The following is a 21,042-nucleotide window of genomic DNA, read 5'->3' as shown; positions in this document are numbered from 1 at the left end:
TAAAAAGTTTTTCCAAAGTTTTTTTTTATTAATTTTTACTTTTGGGCTTGATTTCTCTCGTAGTATTTTGAAATATACAAATATTGATCTATGAAAGTGGAAAAAAGATCAAAATTACTTAACTCAGACAGTTGCTGTATTACTTAAACCTCATAGTCTCAAGTCAATCTATTGGGTACCAATTCTTCAGGCGATTTTTTAAGTCGATTCTAAATTCCTTCAGTGATTTTTAAATTAATACCACATTCAGTTAAAAAAAATCAAATAATTTATTTTTCTTTTAACATTCACAGTTCAATAATATCACATTCATAGTTCGTTTTCAGAGCTGTCAGCACTGCTATATCCTCCATAAATATTAGTGTCATTTTTCTCGTTTTTATCATCAAGATAAATAATTTGTTCAGTGTAGGGTGATTTACTCCATTTCTTGAGAACGTCAAAGACTGAAAACGGACAATCTGAGAAAAGACGTTCGCAGCTTTGGGCAGTTGAATTTACCACCAGATCCACACCTTTAGATTGTAGATAATCTCTAAAGAAATCATTCATCCCTTGCTTTGGACTGTAAAAGAATAAGGTTAAGTAAAAAAACGAAAAAACCAAAAATTTATTATAACACCCAAGAAAGAGTTAAATTTTTTGTAGGGAGGGTGGTCTTACTGCACTCGCAACGAAAGAAAATTATGGTGAATAGTTGGAAAGTTATGGCTATAATTGGAATATTATAGCTATATACGTAGTTAAAATCTGTTGTGACAGCAAAGAATGAGTCACATTAAGGTTTGGATAAATTTGTGAGATAATATAGAGGTGGATACGTAAAGCCTCCGCGTAACCTGTTTAGATATCCTAATAAGGGAATGGTAAGCGCTGCAAATTAGTGCAGTTTCAACATTTGTAAAGTTGTAGCTAGGGCAGACACTAGGAATTGCAAAAGAAACATTTTACGGGAGAGATAAATAACCTGATGTTAAAACAATTGTCACAGTTTCTCTTTACTCTCTGTGACCCGTCAAAAAAATTACGTCATTTTTCTTCTGACGCCAAAAAATTGCTGCGTTTGACAGGAGACTCTGTCAGTGTTGCAGGAGTAATTTTGTTTCTTTGATTTTGTGGTATTTTTGCTATCATGTTTTTTTTTGTTTATTCCAACATATCAATAGTTCCCAAAACCGTTTACAGGATAAAAAAACTGAATTGTTTACAATACAGCTCTAAAAACTCTTACCAAATCTGTAAATAAAAACTGTTAAAATATTTTATATAAATATATAATTTAGAATATTATATATAAAAATTTTATATACAATATTTTCATTTTAAAATGTATTACGTTAAACAATTGTCCAAATTTCTCCATAATATTTGAGATCATCTTTTGCGCATTAAAGAACTCTTGCAGTCAACAGAAGATGACATGAATGCATCAATGGGGCTTACTACTTACCCTGACAGCTCACCCTGACATGTGTCACAGGTATTGACCTTGAATTTTTCGTGTTGTTCGGTTTTCGCTGCTTTTTTTGTTTTCTTTAAATACGAGTATATTGCTAGTTTCCAGAATAAGATAGGGAATAAAATTACTCTGAACCTGCTTTTTAAAGGTATAAGAACTCCTATCAACCATGCAAATAAAACCTGCTAAGATCTTACGTCTGAACAATTGCCAAAATTTCTTCTGACTTTCTGTGATGACTTCTTTTTTTAATTTTTATTAGGTAAAAGACTCAAAACTCTTGCTTCATATTGCCTGAAAAATTACTTAGACATATACCAGAGGTTATACCACAGGGTAATAATAATACTCTGAATCTTTAATAAAGTTATAAAACTTTAGTAACCCGGTAAATAAAACCCATTAAGATCTTCCATAAGAGCAATCGTCTAAATTTCTCTGTATGTATTGGATTAACGACGGTTCTTGAATACTAAAGTCCTTGCATCGACCCAGCAGTGCATTGCTACAGGTGAGTTTGAAATCTGGGATCCGTATTGTCAAGCTAAAATCAAACCTACTGCGCCACAACAATTTTGTTACCATAGAGTAGTTTAGAGAGAGAGAGAGAGAAAGAGAAAGAGAGAGAGAAAGAGAAAGAGAGAGAGAGAGAGAGAAAGAGAGTAGACGACAGAAGCTGAAAAGCTAGATAAAAACAGTAGTTAAGATTATCATAAGATTTTATCTCATTATCTCCGTATTCGTTGTTTGACAAAAATACACTCCATTCTAAAAATTCTGCATTGATATCATGAACTACACCCGGCCCATAAAGTCTTTACCTTGATTTGCCAAGTAGCTAATGAGTCTTCAGAGCCATTATCAATGAATGAAGAAGAAAAACTTTCATTCATTTCATTTCATTAAATATTTGAAAAAGCTAGAAAATTTCCCATCTAAAAACAATGCAATTTGTATCAATAAGCTGAAGACTAATTATTCTTAAATTTATTCAAGAAGATGTAAAATTATAATTAAAGAATGAATATTTGCACATTGTGTATCTATAATTGTACATAGTACTTTTTTATGTACTCATGGATTTTGTAACGAATGAATGTAACAAAGTATGTTTACATTTAACATAACTTTCGAAAAAGAGTGCCCTTGCTTCTAATTCTATTTTAAAAACCCCTTGCTGTGCCGTCCTTTCTAACACAAAATTATGGCCCCCTTTAATATCAGCCCATCCCCTTCTAAAATAAAATTTTCAGCTCCATCCCCTTGCAGTGAGACAAAATCCTTGCATAAACAGCTAAACGCTCTAATGAAGTTAAAAGTGGAGCTATCCACTTTTAATGAGTTTAATCCATAGGGGTAAGGGTTTAGGGCTTAGTAGCTCCTAAATCTAAAGAAACTGTCATAACAGTTTCGTTCAGGATTAGTAAAGACCAAATTTACGATCATTCGTTCTGTAATATATATGTATTCAAGGAAAGCAGATGGGAAAAACACCGCTCTTTACTAAGTCTATGTGATTCCTTACACCAGTGGTTCTCAAAACTAATTTAAACACTGCACCCCTTTTTACCCACAAAACATTTTAGGTACCCCTTCTCAGCTACCGGTACTTAGTAAACTATAGCTAAAATATTAACAGAAATGTCAGTCCTAGAGTTGTTTTATTTTTTTGTTGTCCGGCCGGGTACCCCCCAAAAAATTTGCGTACCCCCAAGCAGGGGCATAGTTTGCCATGGGGCAGGAGGAAGCTTTCCCCTCCAGACCTAAGTTTGGTCCCCAAGACCGCAGTTTGCACCCCAGCTGAAATTTAGTTTCTGCAATTTTGTCAAAACTTAGATAAGCCTGCATAATTCAAGTATCCAGAGGAACAGGTCAGTTTTCTTTAATATATCTTTACATTTATGGTAATATATGGGTCATTTTTCCTTTTTCACTTTCATTTTCACTTGGTTTGGGAAAATTGGCTCCAATCCCCCCCCCCCCAGGATTTTGTCAAAATTACGCCACTGCCCCGAAGGGGTACGTATACCACAGTTTGAGAACCGCTGCCATAGACTATGATTATTATGATACTGTGTAATACCTATTCCATATAGAAGAGAAAAGCAAAAGCACTTATGTTCTTTGTGCTTGATAAAAAATATTCAGAAGTGATTTCAAGACTTACGTTAGAATTATTGTCAGTATTTCGCCCATCAGGCCACTGTTCATAATGGGATGGCTTGGTAATTCACATATTGTACGAAGTAGACAAGCTCTGCCGTTAACCCCAATTGTTGACAGGCCAAATTCAAGGGCGTGAAATATATGATCTTGATCACTGTGGGCTACGCTCCTAGATAATAAATGACACGAGTGCTGGCATGAAAATACATGACATGGCATAATAATAAATTCAGGTCAATAAATGCCGTAACTAGGAGCCGAAGGAGGAGACATACGAATAAAGCAAAGACGGAGAAACATACTGGTTGCCCTCTTAGGGGCAACTTAGTAACAAATGAACCCTAGCCCATCATAATCGGAAATTTTAAACTACTGCTACTACTAACAACTCACCACAGCACCAAACCGCCTGAGACTAACACAGCTACGCACGCCCCTCCTCTATCCTAATCTATTCAAAGCCTTCCTCTTTGCTCTCTCTCATGAAGTTCCCGTTTCCCTTAAATCTTTCTTTATGACATCCTCCCGTCCCAACGGCGGACGATCACTGTAGCTTCCAATATTCTAATCTTGGTTCGCAGACTTATCTTCCTATGGTTCCAAATTTTTTCCAACTGTGATAAAACACACTCAGCCATGGAAATTTTTAAACGAGCTTTTTGAGTCATTTTTGGTAAGTAACATTGAAGAAAAATGTTCCGCCTCTCCTCGCCAGTTTGGGTACCAGCAAGGATTAGGTAGAGATCATGCTCTCTTTCTTCTTATAAATGTGCTGTAGAATATTGAAGACAGAGATGATTTCTTGGTCTTGTGTGCACTCGATGTTGCAAGAGCTTTTGACTAGTGTATATTATCGCAGGTGCTACTTGAGGCCCATTTAAAAAGTACTGATGCGGCGGTAATTACTTGTTCAAGTAATTACCGTGGCGGTAAGATACATGTATAGAAATCTGAACGCTGGAATTAAAGGTGGTAGTCTACTATTTTCGATCCTGAAAGGTGTACGCCAAGGAGCTTTTACTTCTCCAGTTGTGTTTAGTAATTGTGTTACTGGTGCTCAGGATAGGTTGAGCAGTACATTTATCTTCAAATGACTTGATCTCTCGTTAGTTACGTTTGCGGATGACTTACTGAACCTTTCGTGCACTTTCCAAGGCTACTCTTCCACTTTTGAGCTTCTCCAAGAAGTTTATGAGCAAATTGGTTTGAGGTTCACAACTGTTTTATAGTTGTCCTACCATTCAACTATAACGGAAATAGAAATTTAATAAGTCTATCCGGCTCTGAAGTTCCTTTTGCTAGCAGCATTACTTACATGGGTATGCCTATTGTAGAAAATCTGAAAGAAACTGCAAACCTGGCATTGAAAAATTATGCTAGTAAGATCCGGGCTACGGATGCATCCCGGGCTTCATTGGCAGCGCAATAGCGCTGCCCAAGTAAAGAATAATATTGGCACAAAGTATTATTTGTTTTTTTTTCTTTTAGACCAGGGCCCTTTTTATCGAACGAGTTGTCGCAGAAACTTCAAGAAGGGCTCATTCGATTGGAAATTCAAAAGGCTAGTGCCCTTTTTGATAGTCGAAAACGACTGGAGAGCAACTAAACCCCCTCTCACGCCCACCATTTCCCTAAACACATCCAATCAAACTTTTGAGATTGCCATTTTGTTCAATGTACTTGAAAGTTCTGGAAATTAGGTCTTTGAGAATGACAATCCCCCCACAACCCTCAGGGCAAGGGTTGTAAGTTATGCCATGGGAGCATATAAGGTTTTTATAGAAAGCGTTGTTATAGAAACTTCGAAAAGGGCTCAATCGATTGGAAATTGAAAGGGCTAGCGTTCTTTTTAATAGTTGAAAGTGATTGAAGGGCAACTAACCCCCCTCTCACGCCCACCATTTTCCAAAACACATCCAATCAAAATTTTGAAATAGTCATTTTGTTTAACGTAGTTTAAAGTTCTGGAAGTTAGGTTTTGAGGATGACAACCCCCCACATCCCTCAGGGTAAGGGTTTTAAGCTATGCCCTGGGGCATATAAGTTTTTTTTGTAGAAAGCGCTGTTATAGCAACTTCAAAAAGGGCTCATTTGATTGGAAATTGAAAGGGCTAGTGCCCTTTTTAATACTCGAAAGTGATTTAAGGGTAACTAACCCCCCTCTCACGCCCCCATTTCTTCAATCACATTCAATCAAAAATTTGAGATAGCCATTTTGTTCAATGTAGTTGAAAGGTCCGAAAATTATGTCTTTGAGGATGACAAACCCCCCTATAGCTCCCAGGTCAAAGGTTGTAAGTTATGCCCATGGGGCTTGTAAGATTTTTATAGAAAGCGTTGATATAGAAACTTCAAAAAGGGCTCATTTGGTTAGAAATTGCAAGGACTAGTGTTCTTTTCAATAGTCGAAATTGATTGTAGGGTAACTAATCACTCTCTCACGCCCACTGTTTACTCGATCACATTCAATGAAAATTTTTAGATGGCCTTTGTTGAACGTAGTGGAAGGTTCCGGAAATTATGTTTTGAACATGACCCCCCCCACAGCCCTGAGGGCTAAGGTTGTAAGTTATGCCTTGGGAGCATACGAATGTTGTTATAGAAAGCGTTGTCGTAAAAACTTCAAAAAGGACTCATTCAATTGGAAATTGAGAGGGCTATTGCCCTTTTTAATAGTCGAAAGTAATGGAAGGGAGAATCACCCCCCCCCAAGCCCATCATTTCCCCAAATATTTTCGATCATTATTTTGATATAGGTATTTTGTTCAACGTAGTTGAAAGGTCTGCAAATTATGTCTTTGAGGATGACACCGCCCCCCCCCCCCATAGCCCTCAGGACAAGGGTTGCAAGCTATGCCCATACAGCACATAGGGTTAAGGTTGTAAGTTATGCCCTTCACATTTAATCAAAATTTTGAGATGGCCTTTGTTGAACGTAGTTGAAGGTTCCGGAAATTATGTTTTGAGTATGACCCCCCCCCATAGCCCTGAGGGCTGAGGTTGTAAGTTATGCCCTGGGAGCAAATAATGTTGTTATAGAAAGCGTTGTCGTAAAAACTTCAAAATGGACTCATTCGATTGAAAGTGATTGAAGGGCAACTAACCCCCCTCTCACGCCCACCATTTTCCAAAACACATCCAATCAAAATTTTGAGATAGTCATTTTGTTTAACGTAGTTTCAAGTTCTGGAAGTTAAGTTTTGAGGATGACAGCCCCCCACATCCCTCAGGGTAAGGGTTTTAAGTTATGCCCTTGGGGCATATAAGTTTTTTTTTGTAGAAAGCGCTGTTACAGCAACTTCAAAAAGGGCTCATTTGATTGGAAATTGAAAGGGCTAGTGCTCTTTTTAATAGTCGAAAGTGATTTAAGGGTAACTAACCCCCCTCTCACGCCCCCATTTCTTCAATCACATTCAATCAAAAATTTGAGATAGCCATTTTGTTCAATGTAGTTGAAAGGTCCGAAAATTATGTCTTTGAGGATGACAAACCCCCCTATAGCTCCCAGGTCAAAGGTTGTAAGTTATGCCCATGGGGCTTGTAAGATTTTTATAGAAAGCGTTGATATTAAAACTTCAAAAAGGGCTCATTCGGTTAGAAATTGCAAGGACTAGTGTTCTTTTTAATAGTCGAAATTGATTGGAGGGTAACTAATCACTCTCTCACGCCCACTGTTTACCCAATCACATTCAATGAAAATTTTGAGATGGCCTTTGTTGAACGTAGTTGAAGGTTCCGGAAATTATGTTTTGAACATGACCCCCCCCCACAGCCCTGAGGGCTAAGGTTGTAAGTTATGCCCTGGGGGCATATAAGGTTTTTATAGAAAGCGTTGTCGTAAAAACTTGAAAAAGGGCTCATTCGATTGGAAATTGAGAGGGCTATTGCCCTTTTTAATAGTCGAAAGTAATGGAAGGGAGAATCACCCCCCATGCCCATCATTTCCCCAAATATTTTCGATAAACAAATAAGAAGATCAACAGGGAAATTTTTATACAAGACAGTGGAACGCAACTTTAAATGAATATTTCGACCCTATATCCAAGGTCCATCCTCAGCAAAACAGACAAAGAGAATAAAACACTGTAAAAGAAACTTACATTAAAATTCAATCATTAAAACTGTTTAAAAAAGTTTAAAAACAGCCCTAATGTCATTACTTCAAGGAAGTTCAACCAGGACTGTTTTGCTGAGGACGGCCCTTGGATATAGGGTCGAAATATTCATTTAAAGTTGCGTTCCACTGTCTTGTATAAAAATTTCCCTGTTGTTCTTCTTATTTGCTTATGATGGAAAGGCAGTGTGGTCTTCGTCGCTATTTGAATATTTTCGATCATTATTTTGATATAGTTATTTTGTTCAACGTAGTTGAAAGGTCTGCAAATTATGTCTTTGAGGATGACACCCCCCCATAGCCCTCAGGACAAGGGTTGCAAGCTATGCCCATACAGCACATAGGGTTAAGGTTTTAAGTTATGCCCTTCACATTTAATCAAAATTTTGAGATGGCCTTTGTTGAACGTAGTTGAAGGTTCCGGAAATTATGTTTTGAGTATAAACCCCCCCCATAGCCCCGAGGGCTGAGGTTGTAAGTTATGCCCTGGGAGCATATAATGTTGTTATAGAAAGCGTTGTCGTAAAAACTTCAAAATGGACTCATTCGATTGGAAATTGAGAGGGCTATTGCCCTTTTTAATAGTCGAAAGTAATGGAAGGGAGAATAACCCCCCCGCCCCCTCCCTACACGCCCATCATTTCCCCAAATATTTCCGATCATTATTTTGATATGGATATTTTGTTCAACGTTTTTGAAAGGTCGGAAATTATGTCTTTGATGACAACCTTCCCCCCATAGCCCTCAGGACAAGGGTTGCAAGCTATGCCCATGGAGCACATAGGGTTTTTTATAGAAATTTTTGTCTTAGAAGCTTCAAAAAGGGCTCATTCGATTGGATATTTAGAGGACTAGTGTGTTTTTTATTAACCGAAAGTGATCAGAGGGCAGATACCCTCCCACGCCCATTTTCCCCCAAACACTTCTAATCAAAATTTTGAGATAACGAATTTGTTCAGCGTATCAGAAAGGTTTGAAAATTATGTCTTTGAGGATATCAAATTCCCCCAGCTCTCAGGGCAAGGGTTGTAACTTATGCCCTAAGGACAAATAAGAATTTTTATAGATAGCTTGGTCAAATATACTTCGGAAGAGGCTCATTGGATTGATAATTAGACGCTCTAGTGCTCTTTCTAAGAGTCAAAGTGAGCCGAGGGTAGCTACCCCCCCCCCCACATACACACACGTCGTATTGTCTCGAAATGCGAAACGCATTTCGAAAAATCGAAATGCGTCTTATTGTCTTGAATGAATCGAAATTTTGAGATAGTCATTCTATTCAAAATAGTCTAAATATCATATAACAAGACTTTTGGGGTTAAAACAAACCCCGTAGATTAGGGGCAAGGTATGTAAGGTATGCCCAGGGAGTATTTAAGGTTTTTATGGAAGGGATGGTTGTTTAACTTCAGAAGAGGCTCAGTCTTTTTCCCTGAAAAAGATTATGTTAATATAAATTGAACAGAAATTAATTAAAAAAACCTTCTTCCACTATATATATATATATATATATATATATAGTAGTGAGTAAGATGAATTTTACTTACAGTTACAGGAACAAATAGACATGGCCCCAGGCAGAAATATGGTGTTCTTATTAGGAGATTTTAACGCCCAGGTAAGCCGAAATAAGATATAAGATAAGATAAGATAAGTTTTATTCTTCATCAAATACACATACAATATTAGATGTTATAAATCCCTCAAAGGCTCATTGGCCTGTACAAAGAGGGAAGACATATGAATTACATACTCAAGGATAAAAAACAAAAGAAAATTTAAAATGATCACTTACTCACATATGAAGGAGAATAAAAGAAAAAAAAAAAATAGAAACTATAGAAAAAATTAGAATAAATAAACTAAATTAATTAATTATATTAAATAGACTCAAAAAAAAAAAAAAAAAAAAAAAAAAAAAAAAAAAATACTGTAAGCGAATTCCTGTCGCCGAAACAGACTGTAATTATTAGACTGTAATAAAATGGTGCGAAAGCAATAAAATTTAACCTATCTTCATGAATGCTACTCCTTAGTGAACTATACAAGTTTCACCAATAAAAAATGATAATCATACCTGAGGCCTGGGAGTCATAGCGCAGAGAAAACCACCATAAAACAAACTAACCATTCAGGGGACATCAACTCCACAAAAAAAAAAAAAAAAAAAAAAAAAAAAAAAAAAAAAAATTATTCAGTTTGATTCTTAACTAAAATGGTCCTTAAGAATCCTCTTGAAAGGGCAAAACGAGTGACATTTCTGTACTGAAGAAGGCAGGGAGTTCCAAACCTGATGACAAGCGATGAGGGGATTGAAATCTGACCGCACAGTGGGAGTAGGAGGACTGCAGATATTATGTGACGAACGAAGGTTATATGGAGCTGAATCAGAAATAAACTGAGGAGTTTTTTGAAGAGATTTTGGAAGATTGCCATAAAGCTGATTAAAAACAAAAGAAACACAAGAAAGAATGTAGATAGACTGAAGATTTATACGCGGTATTGTTTAAGAAGGGTTGGTGTCAATAACCAGACACGGTTTTTTATAATACATGACATAAAGCGACCGCAGTGTAGAAGGAAAAGTAGACATCCATACTATGGGGCAATAAGAGACATATGACTGGACAAGGCAGAAAAAAAGAAGCTTCAGAATAGATCCAGGATAGGTGTGTTTGAGTTTTCAAATGACACCCAAACTCTGTGAGACCTTAACCCTAATCATGGCTATATGGTGTCTAAACGAAAGGTTCTCATCAAGCAGGATACCAAGAAATTGGACCAACCGATTCTTTGGTCTACACAAGAAGCCTTGGGACACCTGAAGCTGTGTCAGTTGAGGGAAAGCTACACCAATTCGAAAAAAAATAAGAAAATGTGACTTGGTAACATTCAAGGCCAAGTGATTTACCTCAAACTAAGAAATTGCACTCTCAAATATTGCCACTAGATTAGATCTGACGTCACAGTCCGTCTTCCCTAGAGTCCCAAAAGTGCTGTCGTCAGCAAAAGCAACGACGCAATCTTCATTAGAAGTAGCATTGGGACACAAAGGAACATCCGGATGACATAGATTGCAGCATACCAGAGGAATGGTGTTCTTGACTGCTGAAATCAGATCATTGACATAAATCAGAAATAAAATGGGGCCATGAACAGATCCCTGGGGGACATCATATTCTACTTCAGAAGGGCTTCGGAAAAGCGGATAAACTGAAATAAGTCTACCGGAAAGATATTATTAAAACCAAGAAAAAACGTTTGATTTTATAACAATCTTCTATAGATTTCAAAGAATGATATGATTAGTCAAATAATCAAAATCTGTACGAACATCCAAAAATAACGATTCCTGGAAAAGACAAAAATCTATTACCAAATGACCTAACTTCAAGAAAAATGTGTCCGTTTGCCCTGTAGAGTGATTCACTTGGACTCCGAACTGAAAAGCATGGAAAAATTGGCCGGGTTCCAGAAAACTAAGAAGCCTGGATAGCATAGCCTTCTCAAAAATTTTGCTGAAAACAGATAGAAGAAAAATTGGCCTATAATTAGCAGGATCACTCTGGGACCCACCTTTATACAGCACTATAACCTTAGCTCGCTTGATTGATTCAGGGAAAATTCCATTCACGAAAGACAGATTGACAAGCTTAGTCAATGTGACAGAATAGCAGGAAGAACGGCACGGATAACACTTGTAAGAATTCTGTCTGTTCCTGAAGAAGATGAACCAGTAAGTGCATTTTCGATCTAAGCTACCTCAAACTCAGAAACAGGGTTCAAGACCATTGACTTTAAACATGAGGGTCCAAGACAGGCTCTGAAATCACAACGCGGAGTTGTAGAGCTCACAGAGGAAGCAGTCGCTTTTTCTATATTAGCAAAATAAGAAGTAAGCTCTAGCTGAACATTTTCTTATCCTTGGACAGTTTTACCGTCAACTAAAAGCTTTGTTGGAACTGAGGGCGGAGGGGGAGTAGGTCTAAGTAAAGAATTAATAATTTTCCATGTCTCCCCAACATCCTTTCCACACTCAGAAAATTTCCTGTGATAATATTGAGACTTGGTCTTCCGAGACAGAGAATTAAATATATTCCTATAGGCCTTGAACCGCTGATGATGAGAAGCAGATGACGAAGCCTTATATAGTTTCCACAGATAATTTTTCCTTTCCTAGCTTTTATGGAGACCTGGAGTCATCCACGGATTCAGCAGTACTATCCTTTTCGAGGTATGAGGCGTTAGATTCTAGTGGCAAACTTCTAGGATACCTTCTTTTACTGAATCATAAAAGAAATCAAAAGAGCGGTTAAAATCCGATTCAGAATCCAAACTATCCCATGACTGATCAGTCAAACGAGATTTAAGTAGACTGATCTCACTGACACCAAAACGGAAAAATGGGAGATTAGATGGCGAAACTTTACGCTGCGATCGATTAGCAGTCCTATACCGTGAAATAGCAGGGAAATGATCAGAAATATCACTAATCATCACCGAATTATCTAAGACATCTAGTGACGAAAAAATATTATCAATAAGTGATGCATGCATCTCAGTAACTCGGGTTGGTATACAAACTGAAGGTAGAGCTCCCGCAGAAAGCATCATTGACAAAAAATCTGCAGCCAAAGCAGAATTTTGATCCAGCAGGTTAATATTGAAATCCCCATAAGGATTAGTTCGCAAGGATGCTTTTGGACTAAGTCCAAAACCTCTTCTAGAATTTTCATAAACGAAGGAATAGATCCACTAGGGGATCTGTATAACCAAACCAACAACTAAATTCTTACAACCTGACTTAATCTCAATAAAAAGGGATTCAAAGATTCCTTCCTCATTGCTACTCAAATCACTTCGGAAATTATATACAAGATGATCGGCAATATACAGGGCAAGGCCACCTTTCGCCATCTGTTTTCGGTTCATCCTCTCCATCCTAAATCTTTGGATATTTAAAAGCATATCCTTTTTTGAATCCAGGAAAGTTTCACACAATCCAATAACATCAGGAGTTCCACCACTGACGATCCGTTTCAGCTCATCAAAAGAGGAACAAAGTCCCTGAATGTTTAGGTGAAGCACAGAGAAAATACCATCTTGTTTAGAAGAGGCAGAACCACTTAATTCCGAAACATATTTACTTTCAATAACCGATTTAGGATCATTATAATTCCTATTCCTACTTCCAACTGAAGTAGGATAGATGACATCCTAGCCTAGATAAATTTGGTTTAGGAAAAGAAAACAGTAATGGCGACAGACTGCTCCAATTTTTTAGGAATACCAATCTAGTTATAACCGATACAGCATTTGGTCATAAAATGGCCCATAAGTTAACTAGGTATCAGACGATGATAAGCCAGCTAACCTTATTGATTATGTTATTGTAAACCGAAGACTGGCAGAATCAATACAAATTAGGCTACTATGGTATATAAGAGGGCTGTTATTGATGTTGCAAGTAAAGATCACGATTTAGTAGTGTCTAGGGTTAATTGAACGCTGAAATTTCGGAAAGATATCTACCTTCCGGGAAGCTATGACGTTGATAAGGTCCAGGATGAGAATTTGAGGGAAAACTTTCCAGGAACCGTTGAATGACAATTGACAATGGAGATTTGACAATGGAGATATGACAATGGAGAAGATGGATGGAATAATTTTAGGAACATAATTTGTGAAGTTGCTTATGGTGTCTTAGGTAAAAAAGTTAGGAACACTACTAAGAATATCAGTGATAAGGCTTTATGTCCAAAAGAGAAGAGAAGGGGCTTGCACACGTATTGTCTGAGTGAAAGATCATATGAAAATAAGAGGAATATAAAAGTTGAGAAAGCATTAAAATATTAACTAAGGAGGTGTGAAGTGGAGACCATGGATAAAATTGTCGAGGATCTAGAAGATGCAGCTAGATGGAATAATAGAAAATGATTGTCCTGGCATATTAATAAATTGAGAGGGAGTACTTAATAAGTACTTATCCCAGTTAAAGATAGGAACGGGGCCCCAATAAGTAATAAGAAAAGAATGAAAGAGATATGGGCTGAATATTTTGAGAATTTGCTAAGCCGGGATAGAGTTACAGGAAAATATATAGAGGAAAATGAAAAAGTTTGTGACCCCTTGCATGTGAAGGGAGATTTATTTTGTTAGGAAGAATTAGTGACGGTACTGAAAGAATTAAAAAGTAATAAGGCCCCAGGTGCAGGTAGTGTGGTAAATGAGTTTCTGAAATATGGCGGCTTTAAGATTATAAATAAATTATTAAATATTATGAATATGATTTTTGAAGAACGGGAAGTACCTAGCAATTTTAGGAAAACCCTAATTAAACCTCTGTAAAAGAAAGATGATAAGAGGGAGTATAGTAATTATCGAGGCATTAACTTTGTCTCTGTAGGTAGCAGATTACTTTGTATGACCGTACTTATTAGACTAAAAGATGCTATAGATAAAGTTAAAAAAAAGAGCAATGCAGTTTTAGTTAGGGTAGAGGATGTGTCAACCAAATTTTCACTCTTTGGCTAATAATTGAGAAGTGCCTGAGTTTTCAAACACCTTTAGTCCTTAGTTTTATAGATTATGAGCAGGCGCTTGATTCAACTGATAGAAGAACTTAAGCTAAGGTCATATTCTTGAATGGTATACCAGACAAATACATTAAAGTGAGTAGTGCTATGTACGAGAATAACACTGCTGCGGTTAAGGTAGGATATAAGGTTCGTAGTAGGTTTCGTATTAAATCAGTAGTTAGGCACGGTTGTGTTCTATCCCCCTTTATATGAATATTTGGATGGACTTTGAGTTAAGGAGCACAGGAAAGGCAATTGGAGAACACAGAATCGAATGAGGAAGAAAACCGTTCCTGGACTTAGTTTGTGCTGATGATTTAAGCATCCTAGATGAATCTGTAAGCAAAATAAATGAGCTTTTAGAGGTTTTGCAAGTTCAGGGTATTAGAATAGGTTTGAAAATTAATGTTAAGAAGACTGAGATACTAAGGCTTGGAATAAGTGAAGATGAAAAGTTGACGATGGATAACGAAAAAATCAATCATCTGGACAGCTTTACTTACTTTGGTAGTAATATTAGTAAAGATGGTGGGAGCAGTGAAGACGTTAAAAATAGAATAGCCAAGGGTTTGGGTGTTTTTTCACAGTTGAAAAAAGATTGGAATAGTTGGAAGGTAAGTCTACGAATTAATAAGTTTTTTTTAAGCTCATAAGTTTGTTGATCCACATTCACAAACAAATAAATAAATTAAACAACACTTTCACGCTGGAGAAAACCTGTGAAGGTTTGCGATTGCGCGAAAGTCCACGTAACTACTTACCTATTAACTCAACTATTTAGATAAGCCTCAACTATTTAATTAAAACTATTATAAATAAAACAAAAATAGATAAACTATAACCTATTTATAAAAAAATAATAAAAAATATAGAAAAATAAATAAATAACCGAATTAAAAATAATAATAAATAAAAATATAAACAAAAATTAATAATAACAAATCCAGTCTCCATTACTCAATATACTCAACTACCTCTCCCCTTTAACTCAACTCCAACTCCCTATATTATAATATTGGAAGTTACAGTGAAGACACCCGAAAAACGGAGGGAGATATGCTAGATGTTTTCCAGAGAAATTGCCTACGGATTGCTCTGGGTACCCGGGTGACTGACTGTATTTCAAACAGTAGGCAGCACGAAAACTCTGGTCCAATCCCGCTATCTAGGGCTATAATGACAGAAAGGTTGAAATGACGAGGGCACGTTCTGCGAATGAAGAATGACAGATTACCAAAGATTGTCCTTTTTGGTCAGCCGTCTAAGGCTGAACTGAAAACAGTTCGTCCGCGGTTGGGATGGGAGGATGTCGTAAAAAAAGATTTAAAGGAAGTATTAACTTCCTGGGACGGTGTAAAGAGGGAGGCTTTGAATATATTAGGATGCAGGAGGGGCGTGCGTAGATGTGTTGGCGTCAGGCGGCTTGGTGCTGCGGTGAATCCTTAGTAGTAGTAGTAGGATGTTGGAATTCCCTGCGAAAAAAGAAAAGAAGAAAGTGAATGTAGCTAGAGAATTTTCCAAGGGAGGCAGCTAAGTGGGGGCGGGGGGGGGGGGGGTGAATGCATGTCCATTGACAAAAATTGGCTTTATTAGTAGGAATGATCTAATATCTCCTGACCCCACACCATATATGGGCATAGAATACTGACGGGCTATAATTTATTCAAGGATTATCGATCGAGTCTAATGGGGTCAAGGTCAATTGATTTGTTGTTGTTTGTCTAGGTTTATTGTCTCCGGTGCGAAGTTTGCACATGCGCATTGACGGGGGGAAGAGATGTATTGATCTGGGACTCGAGGGGGAAATGAATTTCCGAGAACTTGATTGCGTAACCGAAGAGGAAGTAGATTTCCAAGAAATTGATTGCGTAACCGAGAGGGAAGTGGATTTCTGAAAAATTGATTGCGTAATCGACTAGGACAAGTTTTTATTAGCTTTTGAATAGAATTCACTAAGTTTATAGTTATCAGTTTGATAAAATGATTGAACAAGTTGAGTTAGAAATATCCTTTTATTGTAACTGTTCTATTTGTAAAGGACATTTTCATGATTTAGAACATTTGCATGAACCTACTGCATGTTTAGACAGCATAGATGTAGAGATAGATGAGAAGAATCTAGAGGAAATGAGAAGAAAAATCATACGTGATACGGAGAGAAATTTATATCGATTGCAAGTAAACTCGCATAAAACAAGGCTCGATATGGCAGAAAAAGAAGATCAAAAGAAGGGACCAAGAAAAGAGGGCTTTCTCTATAGAGATATCTCAAAATATAGTGTAAAAGACAGCATTGAAAACCAAAAGAAAAATGTGTATAAAGCAAGATATAACACAGAATATTATAATGAATATGTTTTAAGAAAAGAGAAAAAGTGGACATCTAAGAGACAGCATAAGAGGCCATTCTATGGAAAGGATTTTAAACAACAAAAACCATGGTGGAAGAGTTCTCTTTTATCATCTAACGATAAATCTAATTATTGATATGTATAATGAGTTTTATATTGTAATCATACAATAAATTTGTTTTTACTATTTTAATTTTCTCTTACTAGATATGCATACAGTAAGGATACCAGCAGAGACTTCTGTACATGAATAGTTCAGTTTTATTAGATCACTCAATAGAGTACATTCAGTCCACAGCCAAGTTTTCTATCAAAGATAAAAAAAAATTATCATTCTTCTAATCTTTACTCATCTCAAAAATCAATATTTATAATGCTTTTCAAATATATAATGTCCGGTTATATTATCTGTACATCATTATCTTCATCTAATATCACTATATCACATAGAGGGGGTGGGATATATTCAATCCCATCTTCATCGTCTATCGTTATATCAATCAATGAGGGGGGCATCTCTGTTATCGCTATATCACATAAAGGGGGTGGCATACATTCAATCCCGTCTTCATCGTCTATCGTTATATCAATCAATGGGGGGGGGGGGGCATCTCATGAAACAAATCGCCGCGTACTCTTATAGTTGGTAAACTTGGAGCCAACCGCTCATCATCTTCAATGTAAAGTCTGCCTGAAGGTCCCCGCCTCACTAAATCCTCCGATGTATATGACAGACCTAATGACGTGTAATGAACTTCCATTACATCGTCACTAGCATCAGTGGTTATAGTACACAGAAGAACCTCATCCTCAACTGTGAGTTCCCACCCGAGCCATACATCCTAAAAAGATTGAGAACACTATAATCAAAATTTCTGATAGAAATAATATTTTTCATCAGTGATAACACTTTTTCTGTTCGAACTAGCAAGTTTGGTTAGGTTAAAAATACCAAATTTTCCACTTCAGTTCAAATTTTTCTCAAAGAGATGAAAAAATTTAAAATAATGTTCCAAATTTTTCATAGAAGATAGAAAAGTTCTCTTCTGCATTTTACCAAAGAACACAATTCAATTCTAATTTCTCAAAAGAAAATGCAAATTTTCCACTTCAGTTTTAAGTTCACAAAGACATAAAGAAATTTAAAGTTCTGTTCCGAATTTTTCCGTAGTAGATAGAAGAAGCTATACCATAGTTGTGAATATTTTCCCGGAAGATAAAAAGTTCCACTTTAATTCTAAATTTTCTCTATGAAAAAGAAATAAGTTATTGTTCAATTCTATTTTTCCAAATAATATAAAAATTTTCCACTTCAATTCTAATCTTTCTCAAAGAGATGAAAAAAATTATAATAATGATCCAAATTTTTCATAGAAGATAGAAAAGTTCAACTTCACTTCTGAATTTTACCAAAGAACACAATTCAATTCTAATTTCTCCAGAGCAAATGCAAATCTTCCACTCCAGTTTTAAGTTCACCAAGACATAAAGAAATTTAAAATTCTGTTCTAAATTTTTCCGTAGTAGATAGAAAAAGCTATACCATAGTTGTGAATATTTTCCCGGAGGGTAAAAAGTTCCCATTTTTTTCTAAATTTTATCTATGAAAAAGGAATAATTTGTTGTTCCCTTATATTTTTCCAAAATAATATAAAAAAGTTCCACTTCAGTTCTGATCTTTCTCAAAGAGATGAAAAAATTTAAAATAATGATCCAAATTTTTCATAGTAGATAGAAAAGTTCAACTTCACTTCTGAATGTTACCAAAGTACAAAATTCAATTCTAATTTCTCCAGAGAAATGCAAATCTTCCACTCCAGTTTTAACTTCACCAAGACATAAAGAAATTTAAAGTTCTGTTCCAAATTTTTCCGTAGTAGATAGAAAAAGCTATACCATAGTTGTGAATATTTTCCCGGAAGATAAAAAGTTCAATTCTATTTTTCCCAAAATAAAATAAAAAATTTTCACTTCAATTCAGATCTTTCTCAAAGAGATGATAAAATTTAAAATAATGTTCCAAATTTTTCATAGAAGATAGAAAAGTTCAAGTTCTCTTCTGAATTTAAACCAAATTGAAAATTACGAAGAAAATTTTGAGATTTTAAGAAAGTAAGGAGACGAGAAAGCATAACCTTTTCAAATATTTTACTAAATACTGATAAAATTGAAAGTGATTGAAATTGAAAATTTTGAGTTTGGGGGGAAGGGGGATTTCAAACACATCTTCCCATAACATAAATTGTCCTCTAAAGTCGATTCTGATGTTTATAGCACTCTATGTCTTAGCGCTTTACAAATATTTAAAAAAGCTTCTAAAGTAGAATTTTGTAAATTTGAGTTTGGGGGAAGAGGGTTATCAAGAACATCTTCCCGTAATATAACGTGTCCTCTGAAGTTGATTCTGATGTTTATAGCACTCTATGTCTTAGCGCTTTAGAAATATTTTAAAAGCTTCTAAAGTAGAATTTTGGAAAATGTGAGTTTGGGGGGAAGGGGGATTTCAAAAACATCTTCCAATGACATAACTTGTCCTCTAAAGCCGATTCTGATGTTTGTGGCGCTCTATCTATTAGTGGTTTAGAAATATTTAAAAAGCTTCTAAAGTAGAATTTTGGAAAATTTTGAGTTTGGGGGGAAGGGGGATTTCAAAACCATCTTCCCATGACATAAATTGTCCTCTAAAGTCGATTCTGAGGTTTTGAGCACTCTATCTATTAGTGCTTTAGAAATATTTTAAAAGCTTCTAAAGTAGAATTTTGGAAAATTTTGAGTTTGGGGGGAAGGGGGATTTCAAGAACATCTCCCCATAACATAATTTTTCCTCTAAAGTTGATTCTGATGTTTGTAGCGCTCTATGTTATAGCGCTTTAGAAATATTTAAAAAAGCTTCTAAAGTAAAATTTTGTAAAATTTTGAGTTTGGGGGGAAGGGGGATTTCAAGAACAATTTCCCGTGATATAACTTGTCCTCTGAAGTCGATTCTGATGTTTTTAGCACTCTATCTATTAGTGCTTTAGAAATATTTCAAAAGCTTCTAAAGTAGAATTTTGGAAAATTTTGAGTTTAGAGGGAAGGGGGATTTCAAAAACATCTTCCCATAACATTATCTGTCCTCTAAAATTGATTATGATGTTTGTAGCGCTCTATGTCTTAGCGCTTTACAAATATTTTAAAAAGCTTCTAAAGTAAAATTTTGGAAAATTTTGAGTTTTGAGGGAAGGGGGATTTCAAAAACATCTTCCCATAACATAATTTGTCCTCTGAAGTAGATTCTGATACTTGTAGCGCTCTATCTATTAGTGCTTTATAAATATTTAAAAAGCTTCTAAAGTGGAATTTAGGAAAATTTTGAGTTTGGGGGGGGAGGGGGATTTCAAGAACATCTCCCCATAACATAATTTGTCCTCTAAAGTTGATTCTGATGTTTATAGCGCTCTATGTCATAGCGCTTTAGAAATATTTAAAAAAGCTTCTAAAGTAAAATTTTGTAAAATTTTTAGTTTGGGGGGAAGGGGGATTTCAAAAATATCTTCCCATAACATAATTTATCCTCTAAAGTTGATTCTGATGCTTGTAGTGCTCTATGTCTTAGCGCTTTAGAAATATTTAAAAAGCTTCTTAAGTAGAATTTTAGAAAATTTTGAGTTTGGGGGGAAGGGGGATTTCAAAAATATCTTCCAAAAACATAATTTGTCCTCTAAAGTTGATTCTGATGTTTATAGCGCTCTATGTCTTAGCTCTTTAGAAATATTTAAAAAAAGCTTCTAAAGCAAAATTTCGGAAAATTTTGAGTTTTGGGGGAAGGGGATTTCAAAAACATCTTCCCATAACATAATTTGTCCTCTAAAGTTGATTATGATATTTGTAGCGCTCTATCTATTAGTGGTTTAGAAATATTTTAAAAGCTTCTAAATTAGAATTTTGAAAAATTTTGAGTTTGGGGGAAGGGGGATTTCAAGAACATCTTCCCACAACATAATTTGTCCTCTAAAGTTTATTTTGATGTTTGTAAGAAAAGAATGCTTCCTAACCAGAGAAAATACTAATCTTCCACTCCAGTTTTAAGTTCACATGACATAAAGAAATTTAAAGTTTAATTCTAAATTTTTCCGTAGTAGATAGAAAAAGCTATATCGTAGTTGTGAATATTTTCCCGGAAGATAAAAAGTTCCAATTTATTTCTAAATTTTCTCAATGAAAAAAAAATAAGTTATTGTTCAATTCTATTTTTCCAAAATAATATAAAAATTTTCCACTTCAGTTCAGATTTTTCCCAAAAATATGAAAAAATTAAAATAATTTTCCAAATTTTTTATAGAAGATAGAAAAGTTCAAGTTCTCTTCTGAATTTAAACCAAATTGAAAATCATG

General features: G+C 35.6%; 1 protein-coding gene across 1 annotated transcript in view; it reads right to left on the bottom strand.

The window, feature by feature from the left end:
• Nucleotides 1-259: 259 nt before the first annotated feature.
• LOC148947351 (uncharacterized) overlaps nt 260-21,042 on the bottom strand; it is a 43,092-nt gene continuing 22,309 nt past the window's right edge. Inside the window, exons 3-4 of the mRNA XM_089095801.1 lie at nt 3,627-3,794; nt 260-565 (exon numbers count right to left, since the gene is read on the bottom strand). Coding sequence (XP_088951927.1) covers nt 310-565; nt 3,627-3,794 — 424 coding nt within the window. The 3' untranslated portion in view covers nt 260-309. The remainder of the gene's footprint in view (nt 566-3,626; nt 3,795-21,042) is intronic.

The sequence above is a fragment of the Artemia sp. Qi Xiang Cuo genome, chromosome 10, assembly GCF_049724085.1.
Source record: "Artemia sp. Qi Xiang Cuo chromosome 10, ASM4972408v1, whole genome shotgun sequence".
In the NCBI taxonomy this organism is placed as follows: Eukaryota; Metazoa; Arthropoda; class Branchiopoda; order Anostraca; family Artemiidae; genus Artemia; species Artemia sp. Qi Xiang Cuo.
This window is presented reverse-complemented; position numbering and strand designations above follow the sequence as displayed.